This window comes from Manis javanica, chromosome 2, assembly GCF_040802235.1.
Source record: "Manis javanica isolate MJ-LG chromosome 2, MJ_LKY, whole genome shotgun sequence".
Lineage (NCBI taxonomy): Eukaryota > Metazoa > Chordata > Mammalia > Pholidota > Manidae > Manis > Manis javanica.
Genome location: NC_133157.1, coordinates 71,767,978 through 71,794,165, shown reverse-complemented (window position 1 = coordinate 71,794,165; position 26,188 = coordinate 71,767,978). Strand labels below are relative to the sequence as shown.

Below are 26,188 nucleotides of genomic sequence, written 5' to 3'. Positions count from 1 at the left end.
TCCAATCTTCTGAAGCATAACGAACAAGTTCTTACATGGTGAACAAATTCTTACATAGTGAATAAGTTCTTACATAGTGAACAGTACAAGGGCAGTCATCACAGAAACTTTCAGTTTTCATCACACATTATGAACTATAAACAATCAGGTCAAATATGAATATCCACTTGATTTTTATACTTGATTTATATGTGAATCCCACATTTCTCCCTTATTATTATTATTATTATTTTTAATAAAATGCTGAAGTGGTAGGTAGATGCAAGATAAAGGTAGAAACATAGTTTAGTGATGTAAGAGAGCAAATTTAGATGATCAGGTGTGTACCTGTAGACTAAGTGTTAATCCAAGCTAGACAAGGGCAATAAAACATCCACGAATGCAGAAGATTTCTCTAAAAACAGGGGAGGTGAGGTTCTAAACCTCACCTCTGTTGATCTCCAATTTCTCATCTGATGGCCCCCCTGCGACTGTGCCTGTCTTAGGTTGTTCCTCCCTTGAGGAATCTTACCCATCTCTGGCTAACCAGTCATCTTCCGGGGCCATACAGGGAAATGTAAAGTTGGTAAGTGAGAGAGAGGCAATATTGTTTGAAAAGGTTAGTTTCTTACTTCTTTGCAGGTTTATGCCCTGTGGCTTTTATGCCCAGTATTTGTCTTGAGGTATCTTTGCCACTTGGAAAAAATTATGATACTTGGTAAATTCGATATGAGGCACAAATTCTATTTATGGGTTGTAATTATGAAGGAAGAAGAAAAGCTATAGAAGTAGCAGACAGAAGAAAACATGGGAAGATTGGTTATTTCTTTGACATATCTTCTTGTAGAGTAACTTAAGCATGTATAGGTTTTAAACTACAAATTAAATTGTGTACACACATTAACATAATAGGAATACAGTTACATAACCAAAGCAGACCTATAATTACCAGCCATCTCCAGTGAAACCAAGAAAACCAGTTAGGCACCCTAGGCATTTGTGAAAACTTATCTATGATATGGTGGATATTGTCCAGCTGAACTTGAACAATCTGAGAGAAATCAGACAAATTAAAACAACCCATTCCTGGGGACTGTTCACATCCCATATGTTCTTTTAACAGTAGATAGTCTGTAGTCATAAGATTTTGGAGCACTACAACTTGCACTTCTCCTAATTCTTGGTTGAGTTTTGACAGTATAGATCCAGTCAAATTTGTTGTTTCACTGTATGCATAGGTCAGCTTAAATATCTCCTTCTTCATTCCAATGGCAAGTCCAGGAACTGGTGGGATGAATGCAGCTACAACTGCAGCATCACCTGGATCTTTGTTGAGGATTTTTTGATGATCATCTTCTGGTATGACTCTTCCAGAGAGTGCTGATGTTGGAAGTTCTTCTTCATATCATATCTTAGTTCATTTTCTGGGTAGCCAAATTAGACTTTGATCCTCTGTATAAACACAAACAGACCCTTTGCCCACACTTTGATATGTCCTTTATACCATTGTGTAGATCTCCTTGGAGGTCACCACACAGGAACTGCTTTTTTTTTTTTTAAAGAAAGGAATATTATCAGAAAAATGTACTTCCATAGCCGATCATCTGACACCCTTTAAGTGATCAAAATTAAGGATATTTAAAGCATGCATTAATCATTGATTTACAGTTAGTTTTATCCTATCAGGAAGTAATCCCCCTTTTCTTTCTTTCTTTTTTTTTTTTGTTATCATTAATCTAAACTTACATGAAGAATATTATGTTTACTAGGCTCTCCCCTATACCAGGTCCCCCCTATAAACCCCTTTACAGTCACTGTCCATCAGCATAGCAAAATGTTGTATAATCACTACTTGTCTTCTCTGTGTTGTACAGCCCTCCCCTTTCTCCCACCCCCCCATTATGCATGCTAATCTTAATACCCACCTTCTTCTTCCCCCCCCCCCCCTTATTCCTCCCTCCCCACACATCCTCCCAGTCCCTTTCCCTTTGGTACCTGTTAGTCCATTCTTGGGTTCTGTGATTCTGCTGCTGTTTTATTCCTTCAGTTTTTCCTTTGTTCTTATACTCCACAGATGAGTGAAATCATTTGGTATTTCTCTTTCTCCACTTGGCTTATTTCACTGAGCATAATACCCTCCAGCTCCAACCATGTTGCTGCAAATGGTAGGATTTGCCCTCTTTTTATGGCTGAGTAGTATTCCATTGTGTATATGTACCACATCTTCTTTATCCATTCATCTATCGATGGACATTTAGGTTGCTTCCAATTCTTGGCTATTGTAAATAGTGCTGCGATAAACATAGGGGTGCATCTGTCTTTCTCAAACTTGATTGCTGCGTTCTTAGGGTAAATTCCTAGGAGTGGAATTCCTGGGTCAAATGGTAAGTCTGTTTTGAGCATTTTGATGTACGTCCATACTGCTTTCTACAATGGTTGAACTAATTTACATTCCCACCAGCAGTGTAGGAGGGTTCACCTTTCTCCACAGCCTCACCAACATTTGTTGTTGTTTGTCTTTTGGATGGCAGCCATCCTTACTGGTGTGAGGTGATACCTCATTGTAGTTTTAATTTGCATTTCTCTGATAATTAGCGATGTGGAGCATCTTTTCATGTGTCTGTTGGCCATCTGTATTTCTTTTTTAGAGAACTGTCTGTTCAGTTCCTCTGCCCATTTTTAAATTGGGTTATTTGTTTTTTGTTTGTTGAGGCGTGTGAGCTCTTTATATATTTTGGATGTCAAGCCTTTATTGGATCTGTCATTTGCAAATATATTCTCCCATACTGTAGGGTTCCTTTTTGTTCTATTGATGGTGTCTTTTGCTGTACAGAAGCTTTTCAGCTTAATATAGTCTCACTTGTTCATTTTTGCTTTTGTTTTCCGTGCCGGGGAGATATGTTCAAGAAGAGGTCGCTCATGTTTATGTCTAAGAGGTTTTTCCCTATGTTTTTTTCCAAGAGTTTAATGGTTTCATGACTTACATTCAGGTCTTTGATCCATTTTGAGTTTACTTTTGTATATGGGGTTAGACAATGGTCCAGTTTCATTCTCCTACCTGTAGCTGTCCAGTTTTGCCAGAACCATCTGTTGAAGAGACTGTCATTTCGCCATTGTATGTCCATGGCTCCTTTATCAAATATTAATTTACCATATATGTCTGGGTTAATGTCTGGAGTCTCTAGTCTGTTCCACTGGTCTGTGGCTCTGTTCTTGTGCCAGTACCAAATTGTCTTGATTACTATGGCTTTATAGTAGAGCTTGAAGTTGGGGAGTGAGATCCCCCCTACTTTATTCTTCTTTCTCAGGATTGGTTTGGCTATTCGGGGTCTTTGGTGTTTCCATATGAATTTTTGAATTATTTGTTCCAGTTCATTGAAGAATGTTGCTGGTAGTTTGATAGGGATTGCATCAAATCTGTATATTGCTTTGGGTAGGATGGCCATTTTGACAATATTAATTCTTCCTAGCCACGAGCATGGGATGAGTTTCCATTTGTTAGTGTCCCCTTTAATTTCTCTTAAGAGTGACTTGTAGTTTTCAGAGTATAAGTCTTTCACTTCTTTGGTTAGGTTTATTCCTAGGTATTTTATTCTTTTTGATGCAATTGTGAATGGAGTTGTTTTCCTTATTTCTCTTTCTGTTGGTTCATTGTTAGTGTATAGGAAAGCCACAGATTTCTCTGTGTTAATTTTGTATCCTGCAAGTTAGTGTATTCCAATATCAGTTCTAGTAGTTTTGGGGTGGAGTCTTTAGGGTTTTTTATGTATAATATCATGTCATCTGCATATAGTGACAGTTTAACTTTTTCTTTACCAATCTGGATTCCTTGTATTTCTTTGTTTTGTCTGATTGCCGTTGCTAGAACCTCCAGTTCTATGTTAAAAAACAGTGGGGAGAGTGGGCATCCCTGTCTTGTTCCTGATCTCAGAGGAAAAGCTTTCAGCTTCTCGCTGTTCAGTATAATGTTGGCTGTGGGTTTATCATATATGGCCCTTATTATGTTGAGGTACTTGCCCTCTATACCCATTTTGCTGAGAGTTTTTATCATGAATGGATGTTGAATTTTATCGAATGCTTTTTCAGCATCTATGAAGATGATCATGTGGTTTTTGTCCTTCTTTTTGTTGATGTGGTGGATGATGTTGATGGATTTTCGAATGTTGTACCATCCTTGCATCCCTGGGATGAATCTCACTTGGTCATGGTGTATGATCCTTTTGATATACTGTTGAATTCTGTTTGCTAATATTTTATTGAGTATTTTTGCGTCTACAATTCATCAGGAATATTGGTCTGTAGTTTTCTTTTTTGGTAGGGTCTTTGCCTGGTTTTGGTATTAGGGTGATGTTGGCTTCATAGAATGAGTTTGGGAGTATTCCCTCCTCTTTTTTTTTTTTTGGAAAACTTTAAGGAGAATGGGTATTATGTCTTCCCTGTATGTCTGATAAAATTCCGAGGTGAATCCATCTGGCCTGTGGGTTTTGTTCTTTGGTAGTTTTTTGATTACCGCTTCAATTTCATTGCTGGTAATTGGTCTGTTTAGATTTTCTGTTTCTTTCTGGGTCAGTCTTGGAAGGTTGTATTTTTCTAGGAAGTTGTCCATTTCTCCTAGGTTTCCCAGCTTGTTAGCATATAGGTTTTCATAGTACTCTCTAGTAATTCTTTGTATTTCTGTGGGGTCCGTCATGATTTTTCCTTTCCTGTTTCTGATTCTGTTGATTTGTGTTGACTCTCTTTTCCTCTTAATAAGTCTGGCTAGAGGCTTATCTATTTTGTTTATTTTCTCGAAGAACCAGCTGTTGGTTTCATTGATTTTTTCTATTGTTTTATTCTTCTCAATTCTATTTATTTCTTCTCTGATCTTTATTATGTCCCTCCTTCTGCTGACCTTAGGCCTCATTTGTTCTTCTTTTTCTAATTTCGATAATTGTGACATTAGACCATTCATTTGGGATTGTTCTTCCTTCTTTAAATATGCCTGGATTGCTATATACTTTCCTCTTAAGACTGCTTTTGCTGTATCCCACAGTAGTTGGGGCTTTGTGTTGTTGTTGTCATTTGTTTCCATGTATTGCTGGATCTCCATTTTGATTTGGTCATTGATCCATTGATTATTTAGGAGTGTGTTTTTAAGCCTCCATGTATTTGTGAGCCTTTTTGCTTTCTTTGTACAGTTTATTTCTAGTTTTATGCCTTTATTGTCTGAAAAGTTGGTTGGTAGGATTTCAATCTTTTGGAATTTACTGAGGCTCTTTTTGTGGCGTAGTATGTGGTCTATTCTGGAGAATGTTCCATGTGCACCTGAGAAGAATGTGTATGCTGTTGCTTTTGGATGTAGAGTTCTGTAGATGTCTATTAGGTCCATCTGTTCTAGTATGTTGTTCAGTGCCTCTGTGTCCTTCTGTATTTTCTGTCTGGTGGATCTGTCCTTTGGAGTGAGTGGTGTGTTGAAGTCTCCCAGAATGAATGCATTGCATTCTATTTCCTCCTTTAGTACTGTTAGTATTTGTTTCAGATATGTTGGTGCTCCTGTATTGGGTACATATATATTTATAATGGTTATATCCTCTTGTTGGACTGAGCCCTTTATCATTATGTAATGTCCTTCTTTATCTTTTGTTACTTTCCTTATTTTGAAGTCTATTTTGTCTGATACTTGTATTGCAACACCTGCTTTTTTCTCTCTGTTGTTTGCATGAAATATCTTTTTCCATCCCTTGACTTTAAGTTTGTGCATGTGTTTGAGTTTGAGGTGAGTCTCTTGTAAGCAGCATATGGATGGATCTTGCTTTTTTATCCATTATATTACTCTGTGTCTTTTGATTGGTGCATTCAGTCCATTTATATTTAGGGTGATTATTGAAAGGTATGTACTTATTGCCATTTCAGGCTTTAAGTTTCTGGTTACCAAAGGTTTAAGGTTAGCTTCTTTACTATCTTACTGTCTAACTTAACTCACTTGTGGAGCTATTATAAACACGGTCTGATGATTCTTTATTTCTCTCCCTTCTCATTCCTCCTCCTCCCTTCTGTATATGTTGGGTGTTTTGTTCTGTGCTCTTTTTAGGATTACTCCCATCTAGAGCAGTCCCTCTAAGATGCCCTGTAGAGGTGGTTTGTGGGAGGCAAATTCCCTCAACTTTTGCTTGTCTGGGTATTGTTTAATCCCTCCTTCATATTTAATGATAATCGTGCTGTATACAGTAGTCTTGGTTTGAGGCCCTTCTGTTTCATTGCATTAAATATATCATACCATTGTATTCTGGACTGTAAGGTTTTTGTTGAGAAGTCTGATGATAGCCTGATGGGTTTTCCTTTGTAGGTGACCTTTTTTTTTCTCTCTGGCTGCCTTTAATACTCTATCTTTGTCTTTGATCTTTGCCATTTTAATTATTATGTGTCTTGGTGTTGCCCTCCTTGGATCCCTTATCATGGGAGTTCTGTGTACCTCTGTGGTCTGAGAGGCCATTTCCTCCCCTATTTTGGGGAAGTTTTCAGCAATTATTTCTTCAAAGACACTTTCTTTCCCTTTTTCTCTCTTCTTCTTCTGGTACCCCTATAATGCGGATATTGTTCCGTTTCGATTGTTCAGTCAGCTCTCTTAGAACTCTTTCAGTCCATTATTTGGTCTCTTGCATCTCGTCCATTCTGTTTTGAAGTCCTTCCAGAGATTGTTTTATTTCTGTATTCTCCTTCATTAGTTCTTGCATATTTCTCTGCAAGTCCATCAGGATGGTTATGACTTTTGTTTTGAATTCTTTTTCAGGAAGACTGGTTAAATCTATCTCCCCAGGTTCCTTCTCAGGGGAAGATGTAGCAGATGCTGAAGCTGTCTGGGTTAGTCTTGTCTGGATCATATTTTTTTGCCTTTTCATGTTGATAGGTGCTATTGACTGTCAGCTGGGAGGACCCATCTTTCCACTTGCTACTGGCCTTTCTTTACTGGGACAACTGTGACCCCTAGTGGCTTGTGTTGGGTAATTGCATGTAGACTGAGTCTTTGTGTCTTGACGGGCCGGTATGGAGGAAGCTCCCTTGCTGAGGGCGTGGCCAGCCTCAGGCTGCTTCTCTGCTTTGGCAGGGCCCTGGAGGGGTAATGGACGGGGGGCTGTTTGGCTGTTTGCTTTCGTGAGGGGTCTCACAGCTGTTGCCCAGGGGGTTAGTGTGCCTAGTTTTCCCTGTAATTTCCAGCCGGTGGACTGTGACCTCTGTTGTTTCTGTCCAGCTGTTGCATCCCTGTCCCTTTAAGACTTTCGAAAAGCACTCGCTTTTCTTTGTCACAGGGGCATTAGCTTCGGAACCCGCTCAGAGGTCTTGCTGCCCTGTTTCCCTAGTATCCAGGACCCCACGCATGCACTGTGTCTGCGCTCTGGTCCGGATGGCTTGGGCTGGGTGTTTAGCAGTCCTGGGTTCCCTCTCCCTCTCTGCTCCGACTCCTCTCCTCCCGCCGGGAGCTGGGGTGAGGGGCGCTTGGGTCCCACCAGGCCGGGCTTGTATCTTACCCCTTTCATCAGGCGCTGGGCTCTTGCACATGTGGATGTTGTCTGGCTGTTGTCCTGTGTCTTCTTGTCTCTCTTTTAGGATTAGTTGTATTTGTTGTATTTTCAAAAATATATATGTTTTTGGGAGGAGATTCCCACTGTCCTACTCATGCCGCCATGTTGGCTCCCATATTGTTAAACTTTTAAATGCATATATGTATATACATATACAGTTTTAATTTTCTTTTTTAAAAAAAAATGGGATCACAGTACAAATGTTATTCCATACTTGCATTTCTTTCCCCACTTAACAATTTAACTTGGATACCTTTTCATCATATTATATTCAAAATTGCTTTTGCCTTTTTAATGGCTGCATATTTAATTTATCCCACATCATGTCCCACTGTTGCCGCTCTATTGATGGACATTTAGGTTGACCTCAGAATTTTTTGCTATTACACATAATGCTGCAACGAACATCCCTACCCAGTTGTATTCACGAGTATTTCCGAGGGAGACATTTTCTAGAATTGAAATTGTTCAGTCGAAAAGTATGTACAGACTCAGGGTAGCAACTGAATTAGGGATAGGTCTGACATTTTATAGATGATAAAATCTTCATTTTGTTATTTGACTCACACACGTAGCTCCTACTACTTACTTTGCTTTGTTTTCTTTTATAGGTCATTGTAAGTATTCTTTTACCACCCACCATTTTGACATTGGAATTTAAAAGCAAAGCAGAGATGTCGCATGTTCCGCAGTCCCAGGACTTCCAGTTTGCGTGGTATTATGGTGACCAGAACTCCAGCAGTGCCAAGGAAAGTGCTTGTACGGTCAGTGCAGGATCATGGTGGACTGAGTTGTCATGGTACTGACATCACACAAATGCAAAGTTTATTTGTTTACAAGTTATTTAACAATATTAACATATTATAGTATGTTAGGTATAGCATGCGTGGTAAATCTAATTAACCTGCATAGATGGTTAAGCAAAATATCCCGTTTCTGCCTCAGAGCCAACATCAAACACTTTATTATATCTTGACAACTGCTTAAGTTTTCATTTTCCTTTGTGACTAGTGGAATAAACAGACTTACTTTTTCTCTAAAAGTACAATGGGGACAGTCTCATATCCCTAAAAATCTTCATTTGTAAAGATGCAAGTTTAGAATTTGCATTGATCTTTATTGTTCCACTCCAGAAACTTTTTCATTTGTTATATCCAGTGGCTGAATAGTTTTACTTGAGCTCCCAGATGTCAACTCCCTCATGGAAAATTTGAGCTAATTCTCTTGCAACCTGTCTTGGCTGTAGAGTCTCCAGTATGCTGTCTGTGCCTATACTGCTTGCTTCCTATGTCTCAAATTGGATCATTGCTTATAAAGGTATTATCGTGAGGTGTAGTGAACATCTCTGGTACTAACACATTAATGAAGCATCGTTAGCTAGCATCTTGTCCGATGTGCTTTTGCACTTGTGAGGTATTTGTTATAATATTTTTAAACATAAATAAATACTACATGAAAAATAATTATAATTAGTTCATATGGATGGCTTCTCTTGTGATTGGTTGAACATCCATTTGGATTGGTTATTGCCACTTTTGGATCAGTTTTTAAATATTTTGACTATCACATCTGTTTGGGCGGGTATTGTATTCCTCTCCTCTCCCCCCACCACCCTTCTTCCCTCCTTACTTTTCCTAAGCCTGATTTCTATCTGGGGTTCTCAGAATACAAGGTGGCAGGAACATTCTTACTTTTGTAGAATGTGTGAGACCTTTATTGCAAAGCTAGGCTAGTCAAGTTGCCATAATTGTGATTGTATTAACTAGATGACATGGTTATTAAGTTTAGATTATTTCAAATTATTTTAAGGAAAGAGAAGAGATTTAGGTGTTGACCTAACCCCTTTAGAAATAGATTGATGTAGTTGTGTGTGAGACATTCTGTTTGACTTTGTGCTTATTCAGATATTCACATTAAGTTTAGTTAGCTTATTGAAGTGAGAAATGGAGAGAGCTGCCTATCTATCTATATCTATCTATCTGTCTATCTATCTATCTATCTATCTATCTATCTATCTAGCAGTCTAATCATCTATCTGTCTGTATATAAACAAATATGTAAATATGTTGGCAGTTGGTAGCAAATTGTACTTTGTAGCTGGATGTAACTTTACTTTTGGATCTTATAGCTTTAGTAGAAAGATAAGCTTTCAAGAACAGTTAATTCATTGTAGATAGCTGGAGCATCCCACTAAATAGTCTTTCTTAAAGGAGAGACTCTTAGAGAAAGAACTCCTTCCTTGAATGGCAATTAACGGTGCTCTTAACATTAAAAAAAAAAAAGAGTTCTTACAGTTCCCTGAAAAATTAAATTTTGTCTGTAATATAGTGGTCCTGTTTACAGCAACTGCTCACCTAGATGGTCTGGACATGGCCTTATCAGTTGACTAATTCAATGACTAGTTAGTGGCCACATTCCATGTGCCAGATAAGTTAAGATGTTCTCGGGACACCGCATTAACTAAGCTAGATGTGGCCTCTGAAACCGTGGAGCATATAAGCAAACAGAATATCCATGATGCCTTACCATTATTCAACTTAAAGCACTTACTGGAAAAGTATTTAAAATCTGTTCTGCTATGAATTGGAATCTGTTCTGCTATGAATGTTATTCATAGTACCAATGCTTTTTGCCTTGAATTTAACTAAAGCAATAGTTTTTGATTATCTGCTTTGTGTTTAGAATTTTTCTAAGTAGAGAGTGGGGGTAGAGGCAGCATCTGGTGGGACATGAGATTTCATAAAGCTAATTAAGGATAATATGCTTGATTATGTGTTTTGGGATAAAACTGAAGGCTGGTGAAACACAGCCCCTTTTTTAAAGTGTCTTTGTGCTCTGCCTTTGTGGTGACAGCGGGTGATAATGAATGTAATGAAAGGACTGCTGCTCATTGGGGAAGGAAGGCTATTATTCTGGAGCTGAAGCTGTGTGGAATTAAATACTGTATCTGCTCAATAAGCTTTTATAAACCTCCTTATTGAAGTTTCTGCATGCAAAATAATTTTGCCATGAGAAATTTAAATCTGTCTAGCTGCTAAGCCCTTGAAAGCATGACTGTTGGTTACATGAGCTTTCTTGGGAACAACTCATAGCAAGATGGCAGAATGGAGAATATTTAGGAGAAGACTCCTCTCATGTGGAGTCAGTAGGTGAAGTTTAGGGATTGGTGGCCACTTCATGATTAAGTTGTGACTTGAGGATGTAGAGAGGGGAAGTAGCATTTCAGTGGAGAAAGATGGTTAAGTAAGGGAACAGAAGCAGGAAATGCAAGTCATATGTCAAGCATTGGAAGTTGTCTGGCTTGGCTAGAGTCCAGATTATAGTGGGTATGGGACAAGGAGGAAATATTTGCAGGTATGGCTGGGAAAGTAGATCTGAGGCTAAATCATGGAGACTCTTGTATATCCTATGAAGGAATATGGTTTTTATACCATCAGTAAAGGAGAGCCAGTGAATGTATACGATCAGAGTAGCAAGGTGCTCTGACATTAGGAAAATTATTCTGCCTCCTTTGTATAGAATAATAAAGCAAGAAGACAGGCTGGAAGCAGGGAGAGCATAGGCTAGTGTAACCATCCAGGTAAGAAATAATAAATGCTTTAGCCAGGTTTGGTAGCAATGGGCATAGAGAGGAAAATACAAATTTTAAGGGAAGAGCCCAAAAACGTTTGAACATGGGGCATGGATGAGAGGGAGACAGCAAATATGACAGGTTGATGGTCGGGACAAGGCCCTCTTGAAGGTACACAAAGATGATTAGAAAAGGAGGGGGTTTGGAAGGGGAAAAATGAGCTTCGTCTTAGACATATTGATAAATCACAATAAAAAATATTTTAAAAAGTTGAACAGTAATCTATTTTATCAGAGCATCATTAAGTGGGAAAGATGATAGTAATGTGATGGAAAATAGGCATGAATTGTGGTAGAGTTGATTGTTGTAGTTACAGTTTTATCCTCTGTCTGTTGGTATGAGATTCTTGTTAGAGAGAGAGAGAGAGGGAGAGGGGAGACTGGTTAAGATCTACTGAAACACTCCTAGGAAAAATAACAAGAGAAGTTATTTAATAACAATGTCATTACTAAAATTGTTTTCCAAGGTCTTTCTGAAATAGTACTGATGTCATTAAAATCACAGGTAAGTGATGCCTTTTCTAACGGTTCTAAGCCATTTTAACTCTAGGCTGGTTGGAACCGGTTAGGAACCCGGTCAGTTCCTACACTGTTAGGTCACAACCCCAACGCTACTGCCTGAAGTGATGTGCATAACAGAGCGATGACGAAACAAGCTCTGAGATAACCCATCGAGATGCCTGAGGCCTCAAAAATCACCTCCTGCATTATATGGACTATTCCTTCACGTGAAAAATCTTCCTAATCCTGCAGGTCTGACTCTAGAGAGAGAGCATTTGTGGATAGGTTGAAGAAACATCCAAGGCTGAGAGGCATCAGAGAGCATTTCTTTCTTTTCACTTAATATTTTCAGAATTCAAAAAAGGAATGCATTTCCGGTATAAAAATGAGAACCATAAGTTGGAATGTCCTTGGCCCCTCCTTCGCCGTCCCTAAGTCCCCTCCTCTCAAAGGCAGCCAGGCTCCAAGTGCTGTTTTCTTTTCTTTCCAGTTCTTGTTTTCCCCTCTTTTTAAAGACTCTTCTCTGTGGACACGCTTGGAATCAGATCCATGCAACCACCACTCTGCCACACAGATACTCATTGCTTATCACCTACAAGGCTCAGCCCCTTGGGGTGGACACGGAACTACTGGGAAACTAGTCAAAGATTTGATGCTTTCCCTAGAAAAAAGCCTGTACGTCACAAATACTTGCCTGTAGTTGCAGGAGTGTCAAGGAATCCCGGAAGCTCAGAGAGCCCATCAATCTCAGGTAAAGTGCTTTTGCTGTAAATGAGTGGAGACGCTATCAAAGCCGGAATCCTAAATCTGGGCCTGACTTTCCTATGAACTGGGAAGAATGCATCGTTGATGCGTGTCTGTTCTGTCTTCTTCTATTACAGAAATAATTATATTATCTGTTATTGAATTCAGTGGGATTTATTTTATGAATATCCTTAAATTCCAAAACACTGATAATGGAGATTAAATGAACAGGAACAGGGACCATTTTTAAATCCTTGGAACTATGCTTAGTTTGACTAGGTTTGATTATTGGAGACTTAGCTTGCATCTCAGAAATACCCTGAGCTCCTTAACTTAGTCAAAGATTTATGCAATGCATGTAGCTTTTCTTTCGAGACTAAGATTATTATTTGGCAGGTGGGTGCCCAATTAATTTCAAATATATGTATTATATTAATTTGAATATTTTAAATGTTAATATTTTAGTTAAGCTCCTCACAATAAATTATTATTTGTTTATTTTTTCAGAAAGACTGTGATTTGGAAAGACCCCCTGATGAGAAACTAGATGAAAATCAGCACTTTGACATAAACAGTGGTCCCCAAAGCCTTCCATGGACCAGAAAAGTCTATGAGTTCTACAATGCTCCGATTGTCAAGTTTTGGTTTTATACGGTTAGTTTCATTGCAAAAATTATATACAGTCTTCATGATGGTTAATAGCTAATGATAATGGTTTTAAGGATATGCCTGGTTTGTCAACTTGTAACAGAATGTAGAAGGGAAATTTAAAAAAAGGGGGAATGACAAAGGAGGTAGGAAAGAAAATTGAAGGGAAGAGAGGAAAGGTTAGAGATCTCTCCTTTGGGAGGGAAAAAACAAGCATTTTCTTCTTAAGTGCTTCTCTTTAGTACATCTGGGACTGAGCACTGGAAACGTGGAATGATAAAGTTAACAACAGTGGTGTAGAATTAAGTGATGGTGGGTGTGGATTCTTTTCTCATCTTGGGCAAAAGAAGCAGCGGCTGAATTGATTAAAAATGCAACATTCTTATAAGTGTATAGAAGACAATAACAGTTTTAGAAGTTGAATTATAGGAACAAATACTACATCTATTATGAATGTAGTGATACAGAGAAAGCATGAACTGGACTTTAACTTACTGATGGCTTTTCACATTTACTTAGTAGCATTTATTTTCTAATTCTTACCTATACTTAAATTGCCCATGGCCAAGACTGTGTATTTCCAAAGCATGTAATGTGTGATTATAAAAAGATATTTATCTAAATGTGTTATATTCAAGTATATAAATTGTACTTGTCCAACCACACACTTATTTCATATACTTATTGAGTAAGTACATAACTCTGAATGACTTTTATCCATTTCCAAAAGTCAAATCTCCCTTCAAATGATGAGGTTTTACCATTTTTGTGAATATAGAACAAAATACACCAGAGACTGGTAGTAGCTGCAAGAGAATTTTAACTATAGTTACATCACTGGGAAAGAGTATTCAAGTATTTCTTTCCTTAGAAATTTCCAGCTTACAAACATTTAGAAACAGGAACAAAGTTAAGCAAATAGAACAACAACAAATATAGCTGAAAAATAGAACAAAGTAGCTCACCAGATCTGCCCATCGCAGTGACTGGTGTTAGCAGTGAGCCCAGGCATTTTAGCTTCAGCTGACACACTGCTGGGTGGTGGCGAGTGTGCTTTATTGAAGCAATGTCTTGTTAGAAATATTATGATGAAAAAGCAAAAATGGAAACACATCTTTGCATCTTTAAGAACTGGAAAGAAACAAAAAGAATCAGAAGCAATACCACCAACATCTACAGTATTTTAATGTCTAGGCACCATGAAACTGATAACAAAAATATTTTTTAAAATGATGACTGTATAGAACAAATTTATCTAAATTATGTCCCTGAGGGGTCATCAAACATACTCAGACTTTGAGATCTAGAGAAGTTTAGAATTAATGGAATCTACTTGGACTTTCATATATGCTTCTCTACTAAGCTCTTTAACTCATAGGCAGTCATACCCACTATGCCTCCTGAAATGCCACCTAGTGTATGTATCATCACTACTGTATAGTGAGAAGTGACTTCAGCCATTCTCTATATAGGACTGAGCTTAGAAGAAGATGTATCAAACTTAGGTAGAGCTCAAAAAGATAGGAGAGAGGGGAATCTAATACAAGCATCCATCAGCTAACACAGTGCACTGTCTCTGAAGCTATTTTAAAGGACCGCATGATCTCATGCATTTTTAGTGATCATGGAAATGGGTAAAGTCTTTGTAGTGGGTAACTTAGTAATGCATGTCACAGCTTTAAATGTCTATGCCCAGAGAGTCTACTTCTGGGAATATATCTTAAGAAGATATAATGTTAGGTAAGATTACAAAGCAAATAATCACCATATATATATATATGTGTGTGTGTATTTATTGTATCTTAATTCTTTGAAGAGACTGGAAATCTAGGTTTAGTATATACAATTAGTAATAAAACATAAATTTTTTGAATGTCTGCCATATGTCAGGCTGAGGGCTGAGTACTGATGATAAAAATGTCAACAGTCTTTGATTACATGGACTCACAATTGGACAATACTGTTCCACTAACCAGAATATTTTAATCAGCATAAAATAAAACCTCTAACAGTAGTAAATGTCACAATTTATTATATTTGAAAATAGGCACCTACTGACACAGCTCATTTGGTGTACCTGGAACACATGTTTTCTGTGCTCAGATGGGGAGGAAGGGGTGTGGCTTGCTGTTAGCCTGACGGTGTCCACGCAGGAGTGTGCAGGGTTTGGACGTTCTGGTCAGCCGACGAGATGAGACAGTGCTCCCTTCTGTGTATTGGAGAGCAGTGGTCTTCCTTCTTTCCACTAAGTCTTTGAATAGAAAACTGTGGATTCTAGTGCTTTCCTGGGCAACAGGCCATCAATCATCAGAGGGTGGTCCTGGTTATTTTTTCCTGTTATCACACTGAAGCTAATGTGTGTTTCTCCACTTGGCTCGGTTCGTGTCCAGGCATGCTGCATTGTGACTCTCACTCATGTCCCATATCCTGGGAATGTGTGTCCCCCTCACAGGTGGCATACCTGGCATTCCTCATGCTGTTCACTTACACTGTGCTGGTGGAGATGCAGCCCCAGCCCAGTGTGCAAGAGTGGCTCGTTGTCATTTACATCTTCACCAACGCCATCGAGAAAGTCAGGGAGGTAAGTTCTCCCTTCTCCCTTTGGTTTTTACACACCCTGCTAGAGGTGTCCTGGGATGTGGTGACGAAAACAGATGACAGGTTAAAGGTGGTGGTGTGACAGGCACCTCATTTGCTGATCCTGATTGGCATGCAGGTCCTTAGAGGGAAGTCTCTGATCTCAAACCTTTACTTGCTAAATGCTTTCCACTGGTTGCTGCTCTTCGAAAGCAGTTATTTTTAAAGGCATCTTAGTGTATTTATCGGTCCTAGAGTTATGTTATCTAATTATCATTAGACCCTTCATCTGTTTGATTTTCTAAAGGTGTTTTTGGTTTTTGTAAGATTGATTTTTATAGCCTAGCATTACTTGCATGTTATCAGCTTCATCTCACATTGTGGCACACACATAGCTGAAGTTGTGCAATATGCAAATAATTCACTTATAGCTTTTGAATTATCCTACTAAACACCTTTGAAAAGTGAAGTGAAAACACTTTTAAAAAATCTCTCTGAAGCAAGTAGTCCAAGAGACATATCAGAACAAAATTTTCATTTTTAGTTTGCAATGAGTCACTTAAAATAAAAATTTTTATTCATACAGTTATAACTACAATCACATACAGTTATGACTTAGGATTTTAGATATCAGTGCATATGTATCTCTGTATCTTTGCATTTACATACATTTGTTTTGTTCTAGAGCTAATATGACCAACATTATATGCTAAGTAAACATATTAGTAATTATACCTATATTACCTGCTAGTTACTGTTGTGGACTTTATAGATGATACAAAACAATTCAGGACAAAAATGTTATCTGAATTCCACTGTATTTTATGCTTCAGGGAAAATAGGCTTACTATTTTACATTTCCATTTGTCTGATAGTTGGTTGCAGGGGGTAATTTCTTAAAATTGTTAGTTCTACTATGACATTCTTAGTAATTTGTCAACAACTCACTAAATAGCAGTAGCAGGGCTCAAGGACAGGATTCCTTTATTTCAAACCAGTCTCCTTTACACTTGACTGTCTCTCAGGAAGTGCAGTTGTGGCTGTATAGATTCTCTGCAATACTGAGTTTTAAATGTCTTGGCATTCCCTTTTGTTAGCTTATGGTTAGTTAAAGCTAGAAAAAGTACCATTAAAAAAAACAACTTCTGGTTGAATTTTCAGATAGCTGGCTAACACTAACAGTGACATTAAAACATGTTTATAGAAGTGCTTAAACATTTCACTACCCGAGGATAACTTAATAAATCTCCAAAATCTTCTTGGGACCTCTGGTTTGGCAGGATTCATATACTACTTTCTAAAGGAGCAGTTGCTATGTTGAAGACCATATTGATGAGGTCCTTACACTGTGTTCTTTAAGCTTCCTTTCTTTCTTCTTTTAGGTCTGTATTTCAGAACCTGGAAAGTTCACTCAAAAAGTGAAGTTATGGATTAGTGAGTACTGGAACCTAATAGAAACTGTGGCCATTGGCCTGTTTTCAGTTGGTTTTGGCCTCCGGTGGGGTGACCCTCCTTTCCACACAGCGGGAAGACTAATATATTGCATAGACATCATATTCTGGTTCTCAAGGCTCCTGGACTTCTTTGCTGTGAATCAGTATGCAGGTCCGTATGTGACCATGATTGCAAAAATGGTGAGTACAGTCTATTTGTTTATTTCCATGGCCTTTTTAATGGTTCTGCCTGATGTCATGGTTCCTATCCAGTCATTTAGCGTTTGGAATTATTTATAGAAGCACAGACAGCAAGATTATTTTATCACTGCTCTCCTTACAACCACAAACTCACATTTAACAAATGTCCTTGGATTGCATATTGGAGAGTTGAGTAGAATACTCAGCTTGCCTTTTTGATTAGGGCCAGATGATATGATTGAATGAAATGAGTAATACCTGAGAGCCAGATCTGTGTGAGGCTACCACCAGTAGTATCATGTGCTAAAATACCAATTTATCTTTTTATCTGCCCACCCCCAGCCAACTCTTAATTCATGCTTACTGTGGGCCACACACTGTTCTAAGTACTTCGTATATATTAACTCATTTACTCTTCAGAATAACTTTATGAGAGAGGTACTCTTATTATCCACATTTTACATAAAAGAGATGGAGGTTGAGTAAATTTCCCAAGGGTGTAGGGGAATTAGGATTCAAATCTGGACCCCCTGGCTTTTCTGTCATCTAAGCTTGCTGTGCTTAGGTGACAAACAACCGGCTTTGCATGAGGACCTAAGGCCCACCCTCTAGGAGGGACAGTACCTGCTGATCGTCTTTGGCTTTTCCTTCTGGAACACTTGCTGGCAGGGCAAGAACAAGTTCTTGAGAAGGGAGGGTGAGAATGGAAGAGGGAGGCAGATTCCTTTCTTCACGCTTTCAGAGCAGCAGTGCTTCCTCTGGTCTTGGCGACGCTGATATTTATCAGATAGGCTATGGTGAGGTAATTAATAAATCTCAGTGACTTAGAACAAGTTTATTTCTCTCTCATGTTAAGTTCGATGAACGCTCAAGGTTGCTGTCCTCTACCCTGTGACTCCGGGATCCAGAATCCTTCCATCTTGTGACAGAGCCACGTCAACACGAGGCTTCCAAGGTTTTTGATGGCAGGGAATGGGAGAGAGTTTAATGGCTTTTAAGGGCTCTGGACAGGAAGTGACGTAAGTCACTATCACTTCACAAGCCACAAGCTAGAGTAGATCAACCAGTGCCAGCCTCATGGAAGGGAGGCTAAGAAATGCCGAGAAGCTCTTGGAATACTCATGAAATAATTCTCTCTGCCACAGTGAACAAATGGGTTGAATTGATGTACATTTAGTAAGTGAAATGAAACTAACCTAGTCAATTTCTCAGACTCTAATCAATTCCTGAAGATAATCCTGGGAATTAGGAGCCATTTGACTAATTTAAACACGCACTATTTTTCTTCCTTTTCCTAACCTCTGATCCAATTGCTGGACATTTGGATATTAGCTAATCAAAAGCTGTTCACATTTCAGTACTTCTTAAAGAAAGAAAAGCACAGATTTTTTTACCCCTAGCACATTTTATTTTTCCGTACACCACATTGACATGGAACATGTACTTTGCAGAGAAAACAATGGTTTAGCCAAAGGAAACCCAGCTATTAATGTATGAGGGCATTTTGGCCAGTGACTAAGACAGTCAGTCTTCTTATTGGCAGGTGTAGTTAAGATGGCTGCTCATGTTAGATTTGTTTTAAATTTCAAGTCTGTGGTAAAATCCTGGTGGTGCTCTGCTCTTCTGCAGACAGGAAACATGTTCTACATCGTCGTCATGATGGCCATCGTGCTGCTGAGCTTCGGGGTGGCGCGCAAGGCCATCCTTGCTCCAAAGGAGCCTCCATCATGGAGGCTGGCTCGAGATATCGTGTTTGAGCCGTACTGGATGATTTATGGAGAAGTCTATGCTTCCGACATAGATGGTATGGAGGGCCTTTTCACTATCATGCAAAAAGTAAACCTTTGTACCTACTCAGAGTAAAAAAAAATCTGGAAAATAATCACCTGGGTCAAAAATGCATGGTACTCCGTTAAGTCAATGTGCTAAATATTTGTGTAGAGTCACCGGGCAGTGATTCATTTTATCTTTCATAGTTTAAATTCTCTGTCTGCAGTCTGTTCGAGCCAGCCGTCTTGCCCTCCCGGCTCCTTCCTCACTCCGTTCCTGCAAGCCGTCTACCTCTTCGTGCAGTACATCATCATGGTGAACCTGCTGATCGCTTTCTTCAAGTAGGTCATTTTACTTAAATATGGTTATTTCATTTAAGCCATGCTGGGGGCAGGTATTTTGAGTAGGATCACATGGATTTGGGGTATGTAACCTTTGGTTTTTGTGTGTTCCATGTTTTATTATGATGGTTTTAAAGTGCAGACATGAGACTGCCTGTAGGAAAGGGGCAGAGCATGCGAAGGGAAAAATACATGGGGAGAGTGTAATAAAAGTAGAACAAGGAGATCGTGCGTTGTAATACAGCAGTAAGGTAGGGGCATGGAAAAGAGAATGACTAATGGGCTGAAAGGAGGACTAGCAGTTCTTGATGTCCTTTTTCCACTTGCCTCCCAGCATATCTCATTCTGTTTTCTTCTGTCTCACTCTTCATTTATCCTTGGCCTCCTTTCCTGGATCATCTCCACATCTTCAACCTTTTAATCCTGGACCGTCCCTGGGCCCAGACCGTGTGTATCTCTTATTTATGCTTTGGTGACCTTTGTCAGTGTTCCTGTACATGCTGACGAGTTCCACTTCTTACCTCCAGTCCACCGGTCCTGGGGCTCCAACTGCCCCCTTCCACCACCAGTCAGATATATAATAGAATTCTAACATCTGAAATGTCCAGACTCTTATCACCCCTCTTTCCCAACATACACTTATTCTACTTGTAGTCTTTGCCAACTCTGTGGAGAAGACAAGTGTTTGTCAAAGCTCCATGTTCCCTGTTGTTCAGTTCAGAAACCTTGGAGTCATTCTTAATGCCTCTTGTATCTCTCCCTCCGAACTGTCAGGAACCCTTGTTGACTCTATCTTCAAATAGATTATCCATCTAACCACCTATCACCACACCACTGCTACCCCACAGTCTTTTTAATCTATTTCTGTTAATATCTTCGGCCCCTGTATTCTGTTCTCAACACAGTAGCCCTAGCGACTCTTTACAAACATATGGCAGATGATGTCACCACTCTCTCCAACCCTTGATGGTTCCCCATTTCCCTCTGGGTCAATGTCAAAGTTCCTTCACTGCCCTACAGGGCCCCATGTGTTCTGGCTTCCCTGCTGCATCTCAGATCACACATCACGCTGCTCTTCCCCTTTCTTCTCCAGCCATATCGGCCCCTCATAGTTTTTCAACCAACACAAGAGCTTTTGCGGTTGCTGTTCCCTCTGCAGGAAATGCTCCTCCCCCACATATCACTGTGGCCCATTCCCTCACCTTCTTCAATTTCTGCTCAAATATCCTCTTTAAATAGGCGTAACCTAAGGATGATATTTAAAAGCACAGCTATCTCCTTGGCATGCCCGGTGCCCCTTACTCTTCTTTCTTTATACCGACTTATATTTACAAAATACGTAATTATTTATATTTATGTTTTTTTCTATTTATCTCTCCTCTAGTGGAATATAAGTGCCACAAGGAAAAGATAGCTTTTTTTTCTTTTTCACCTATGCATTTATCCCAAACACCAAGAAGAGTGCTTGCCACAGATTTGTTTAACACATGAAAGAAACCAAGTGAAGTGATGGAAACAAACTAGTCTTTTCTGAATGCCTGCTTTATGACAGGTATTGTACTAGGTATTTTATTCATTGATTATCTCACTGAAGAGAGAAAGACAAGAAAAGAGAAATCAATTCATGGCATCTAAGTAGAAAGACAAGATATGAAAACTTAAAAAAAAGTGACATTGAATATGTCAACTCATGGAATCTAAGTAGAAAGAGAAGATATAAATACTTGATAAAAAGAGAACATATGAATACTTAAAAAAAGTGACATTGAATATATATGGGGAAGATATACCTTTCTGCTTGTTACAGGATTATATGATAGCTATCATCTCTTTTAGCCTCACCATTTTATGGCCTTATAACATTTACTGGTATTATTATAAGGATTTTCTTTTTGATGTTTAAATATTATTGAGTGGGCATGAAATTTTTGTTTCTCAAAAATGGAAGGTGTCACAAGAGAGGTTGAGAAATTCCCATATAGGCCAAACTTCTCACTTGAGAGGTGAATGTACTGAGGACCAAACAAGCTGAGAAGCCCTGTTTTAACTACCTGTTTGGGAGTCTTTCTGGAGTCTCTGCACCAATGATTACAAAGAACCCGAAAAACACTGTGAAGATCGCCACCTGCTCGTGGACAGGTGTAGTCACACTTGGAGTGACAACACTGAATCTTGGTGGTTCTTAGCCGTGACGGTGCACAAGAATCTCCTGGCGGGCTTGCTGAGGCACAGATTGCTGTAATGGCCCTGCCAGAGCATCTAACCTGGTAATTCTGGGCTAGGGCCCAAGAATTTGCATTTCTGACACATTCTCAGGCGATGCTAATACTGCTGGCTCAGTGACCAACCACATTTTGGGAACTACTGTTAAAACCCAGTTTTCTGTTTCCATCACCTACTTTATCGAATCTGTGAATAACCCCCCCATTCTTGCCAGTAAGTTTCAGACCCAGACAAGTTCACTGTGGATTCAATGAGACCGAAAAATGTCAGTGGAATGTTCTTGGGGTGAAAGGGTTTATACCCAACTTTCTTCCCACAGTGGCAGGTCAATCACTAGAATCCTGTCCACTCAGAGCACATACAGCAAGCTGGGCTCTGCCTCTGGGCCTCTCTGCCGGCTCAGCCACCTCAGTCCTCGACGCTGCCACCACTCCGGCCTCTGCTCTCCTGCAGCTGTGCAGCTATGTTGCCCAGAGCACTGGGCGGAGCTTTATACAAAGTCAAAAACAATGTATTGCCCACACGTGTGTAATGAGCAAGCTAACCAGGGTCAGGTGAGAACCCTGGCCACAGGAACCTTCACTTTCTCCACCCCTGCCACCCCTGTACTTCCCCCCACCCCGCTTCTCGTGCCAATCTCTTATCCTAAGCTGACTTTCTCCAGGATAGTTCTGGTCCTTCCCTTTATCATTGCTCAGATTTTAGGGTTCTGCGTTTTCCTTTGCTAAGTTTGGCTGCCCTACTCAAGTACTACTCTGTCATCTTTCTTTAAAAATAACTAAATTTTATGTTAGTCTAAACAAAATATGAAGACGGACATTCCACTGTGCCCTCCTCCCCTCCCCACCACCCCCATATCATGTTACAGACTTAAAGTTAAGTAGTGAGGGATGATGTTACTGAAGAGTAAATGTACCTCCCACCACAACTCCATCACAGATTCTATAGTATCGGTATTCACTGTCCTATCTGCATATCAACATTGATGTAATTAAAGGGACAATCCAAGGTGGCCTTCCAATCAGGGGGTGCTGTCATTTTAAAACTAATTGAAATAATTTATGTAGTTTCTGAGTAGAAGCTCTGCATATTGGTTTATTTTAGGACGAATTGATTCCTCTCTATCTCTTCTTTATCAATATTCTTTTGTTTTAGCTACGATTATTCTAGCACTTCTCACATTTGACATTAGGAGAATCTCTTCATAAGGTTGATGATACAGAGAAACATTAAAGCTGCTTACCATGAAAGATGAACTATGGACTGAGAAGAGCTTCTCTGTGAGAAGAGATGGTGAACAAAAAACAGGGTTAAGTTCCAGAGGGCAGTTTCTGCTCATTGCATTTAAAAATGCTGGCACTTTCTCCTCTCTGATTGTAATCTCTCTCTTTTACTTATTATTCTGATCAGCATATTTTATTGTAGAAGGTGATTAATGTATTTTGTTTGGTGGAAGAAAGATCATAAATACTGTGGATATTTTTGTTGGCTAACTGCTGGTAATGTCAGGTGAACCAATCATAAAAGTTGGAAAATAAAGAATCTAACTGTTCTGTTTCAGGATTCTGGATTAAAGCATTGTCCCTCTTTTATTATACCTTACAGTAATGTGTACTTAGATATGAAATCCATTTCAAATAAACTATGGAAATACAATCGTTATCGCTACATCATGACTTACCACGAGAAGCCATGGCTGCCCCCACCTTTGATCCTGCTGAGTCACGTTTGTCTCCTCCTTCGCCGTCTTTGCCATCGTCAAGCTCCAAATGACCAAGAAGAGGGCGACGTTGGACTAAGTAAGTTTTCATTGGCGGGATAGGAGGAAAAGAGTAAAGACTGGAGACACTAGAGCAACTCATTTCAATCACATTCGAGGCACAGGATAGAAGGTCCTGGCCAAAGTATCATCTAAGTCAACACATTGATCTCATTATGTGATTGTCATACTTTTGCCAAGATTAACTGATACTTTGGAAGAACAGAATGGGTAGGAACAGAATCTCTGTTTGAATGTGTAAAGGCTTTATGTCACCTGAAAACCTGTGCTTTCTCCACTTACCTAGGAAGCCATCAGGATGTCTGGTACAGAGCAGTCAGAGAGGTCTTCTGCCGCTCTTCTAAAGCAATTCCACATTTGGTACTAGGCCCATTTCTAGATCATTCCTAGACAGACAGGAAATGGGTGGCATGAATACACAATGCTTTATTTATCTCAGTTCCTAACTCCAAAATACCTCTGAAAATGGAAAGCCTTTTTCTTCTTGATTTGGAGAAAAGACATACTTGGACTGAGGAGGCTGATGGAACCAATGTGAAGCCATTTATTCTCTTTATCCCTTGTAGCATGAATATTCATCAATTTTGCTGCGCAAATAGTGTGTTTGATTTCAGGGTACTGCCTTTCCCCCAGCTAGAGATTTTACTCCATTTTTATCACACATGCACACTATATTACCTTTCTGAAACCAGAAAAGAAGAATTCAGAATTTTAAAACATACCTGGTTCCAGGTGTTTCAGATAAGGGATTGTGGGCTATCTATACATTTCTGTGGGCCCTTAGTATGTATATATCACAAGCTAGTTAGGCAGGTGTTATTACAAGGTTGATAGGGTGATATGCTTTTGCTCTTCCTGGTAGTGGCTCTGTGAAATATTTTTCTCCTCTTGAGTCACTTTGGAGATTTTTATTTCTTTTCCATTTTTTTCCCTACAAGAGAGTCAGCCATTACAAGGAAGTCAGAGCCCAACTGAAGTTAATGTAAAGGTGTATAACTACACTAATTTTTAGCTTTCTGATAGGGTGCCATCCCAGAGGTCGGCTGCAGAACCACTGCAATGTAATAGTAGAGTGTGAACCCCTTGAGAGATCCTGGAATTATCTGGGATTTGTCCACGTGTCCTAGCACCATACTAAAGATCCTTTCCTGGGCTCACTTTAATCTGTGCTTTTAGGACGATTCTGATATAAAATTCAAGTAAATTTTCTGATGGGTAAAGGTGTGTTCACCCTGAGTTCTGGAAAATTCCTGAATTTTTGTGAGATTGCTTCCAACCCACTGTCATGAGAATCAAGATGTTTGCATACGGGGCAGCAGTGCCACCTGGTGGACAGTTACAAGAACACTCCACATGCTACAAGTTGCGCCTGTCCCTGGAATTGCGCGTCGGGTTGTTTACTCTCAGGAATCCAAAAGTTTCAAATCATCATAATTGTAAAGTTTCTTGCTCATAAGAGATCCTTTCATATTTGGAGTCGGGTGTGGGGATACTGGATTTTTTTTTAGTATCTCAAAGACTCTTCCACCCCGTAAATTCAGATAGTGTTGTGCACTTGAGTTGTGAACATATTTTATGGCCGAATATTCTTTTCCATTAAACATGTTTTTCAATTTAAAGTTAATATTTTCGCCTCTCATTTTTTGGGGGAAATAATAGAATATTTGAATTTTTAAAATAAATTTGGGTAATTCTAAAGATTCTTTTTCCCCATCACATTAGGTGACTGAAGAAAATGTTCCAATTTTGCCCTTTTTGAAACATCATTTATATATTTTTTCAAGTATTGGAAACTTGCTCAAATGCTGATGTAGTTTTCTGTTAGATCAAAATGAGGGCCAGAATGGTAGATTGACTATTATCACTGAAGTTTGACATAGAATTGCATTATGTTCATAATATTATGAAGTGATGTGTCTTTTAATGAGTTATTTATAATTAGGTCAAGGAAGGTGGTTAGCCTCGCCTGTTGACTGGAAAAATGTCTCTTTTTTTCAATAAAAGGACTTAGTATATACAGACTCCGCGTAACCAGGTAAAACCTTCTTATACTTCCTGGATTAATTTCAACAGATTTTTATTTCCTCTAAACTTGATTTTAACCTATAGGTTACTCATTGTCATTTTGATAGATTAAACAGTTGGCAGGGGGAAAGAAAAGACTGCCAGATTCTTTCCCCAAATGCATATAAATATAGCAAATCTTCCTTACTGTGTACAAACATTCTTACCTATGAAAATATTGAAGAGAAAGTATCTGTTCCACATGATCCATCTTCAAATTCTCATGCCTGTTTGTAGAACAACTAAGAAAGACCCAGACTGGTTTTTCTAGTTGTTTCTGCATACTACTTCCCATTAAGATTAAAAATACGGTGTGAAAAACAGCCAAATTTTATTCAAAGGAGCTGCAGTTTATGGATTTTCAACACAAGTGGAACTTGTGTTGGCGCTCATACATTTCATCAACTCCTTTTCAAGGTGAATGATTCTCTTTATGTGCCATACTGCTTTCAACAGAACTCTACCTGAGTAAGGAGGATCTGAAAAAGCTTCATGATTTTGAAGAACAATGTGTGGAAAAATACTTCCATGAGAAGGGGGAAAGGCTGAATTGTAGTTGTGAGGAAAGAATCCGAGTAACATCGGAAAGGTAAAAGATACATATGTTTTTTTCCATCCCCAAACTTCTACCCAGACCATATTCTAAAAGAAATAGAAATATCTACTTTCAAAACCCCAAAGTTTAGGTTCTCTAAAACTTTCTCTGGTAGCAAATGATATTTATGTAACCAATGTATA

At 39.0% G+C, this 26,188-nt stretch overlaps 1 protein-coding gene across 4 annotated transcripts in view; it reads left to right on the top strand.

The window, feature by feature from the left end:
- TRPM6 (transient receptor potential cation channel subfamily M member 6) overlaps positions 1–26,188 on the top strand; it is a 172,459-nt gene that overhangs the window by 96,066 nt on the left and 50,205 nt on the right. For all 4 annotated transcript variants that reach the window (XM_036991352.2, XM_073228659.1, XM_073228658.1 and 1 more), the window contains 8 exons: positions 8,150–8,302; positions 12,921–13,067; positions 15,514–15,642; positions 17,021–17,272; positions 18,902–19,076; positions 19,269–19,383; positions 23,212–23,405; positions 25,907–26,039. In XM_036991352.2, the coding sequence (XP_036847247.2) occupies positions 8,150–8,302; positions 12,921–13,067; positions 15,514–15,642; positions 17,021–17,272; positions 18,902–19,076; positions 19,269–19,383; positions 23,212–23,405; positions 25,907–26,039 (1,298 nt within the window). The remainder of the gene's footprint in view (positions 1–8,149; positions 8,303–12,920; positions 13,068–15,513; positions 15,643–17,020; positions 17,273–18,901; positions 19,077–19,268; positions 19,384–23,211; positions 23,406–25,906; positions 26,040–26,188) is intronic.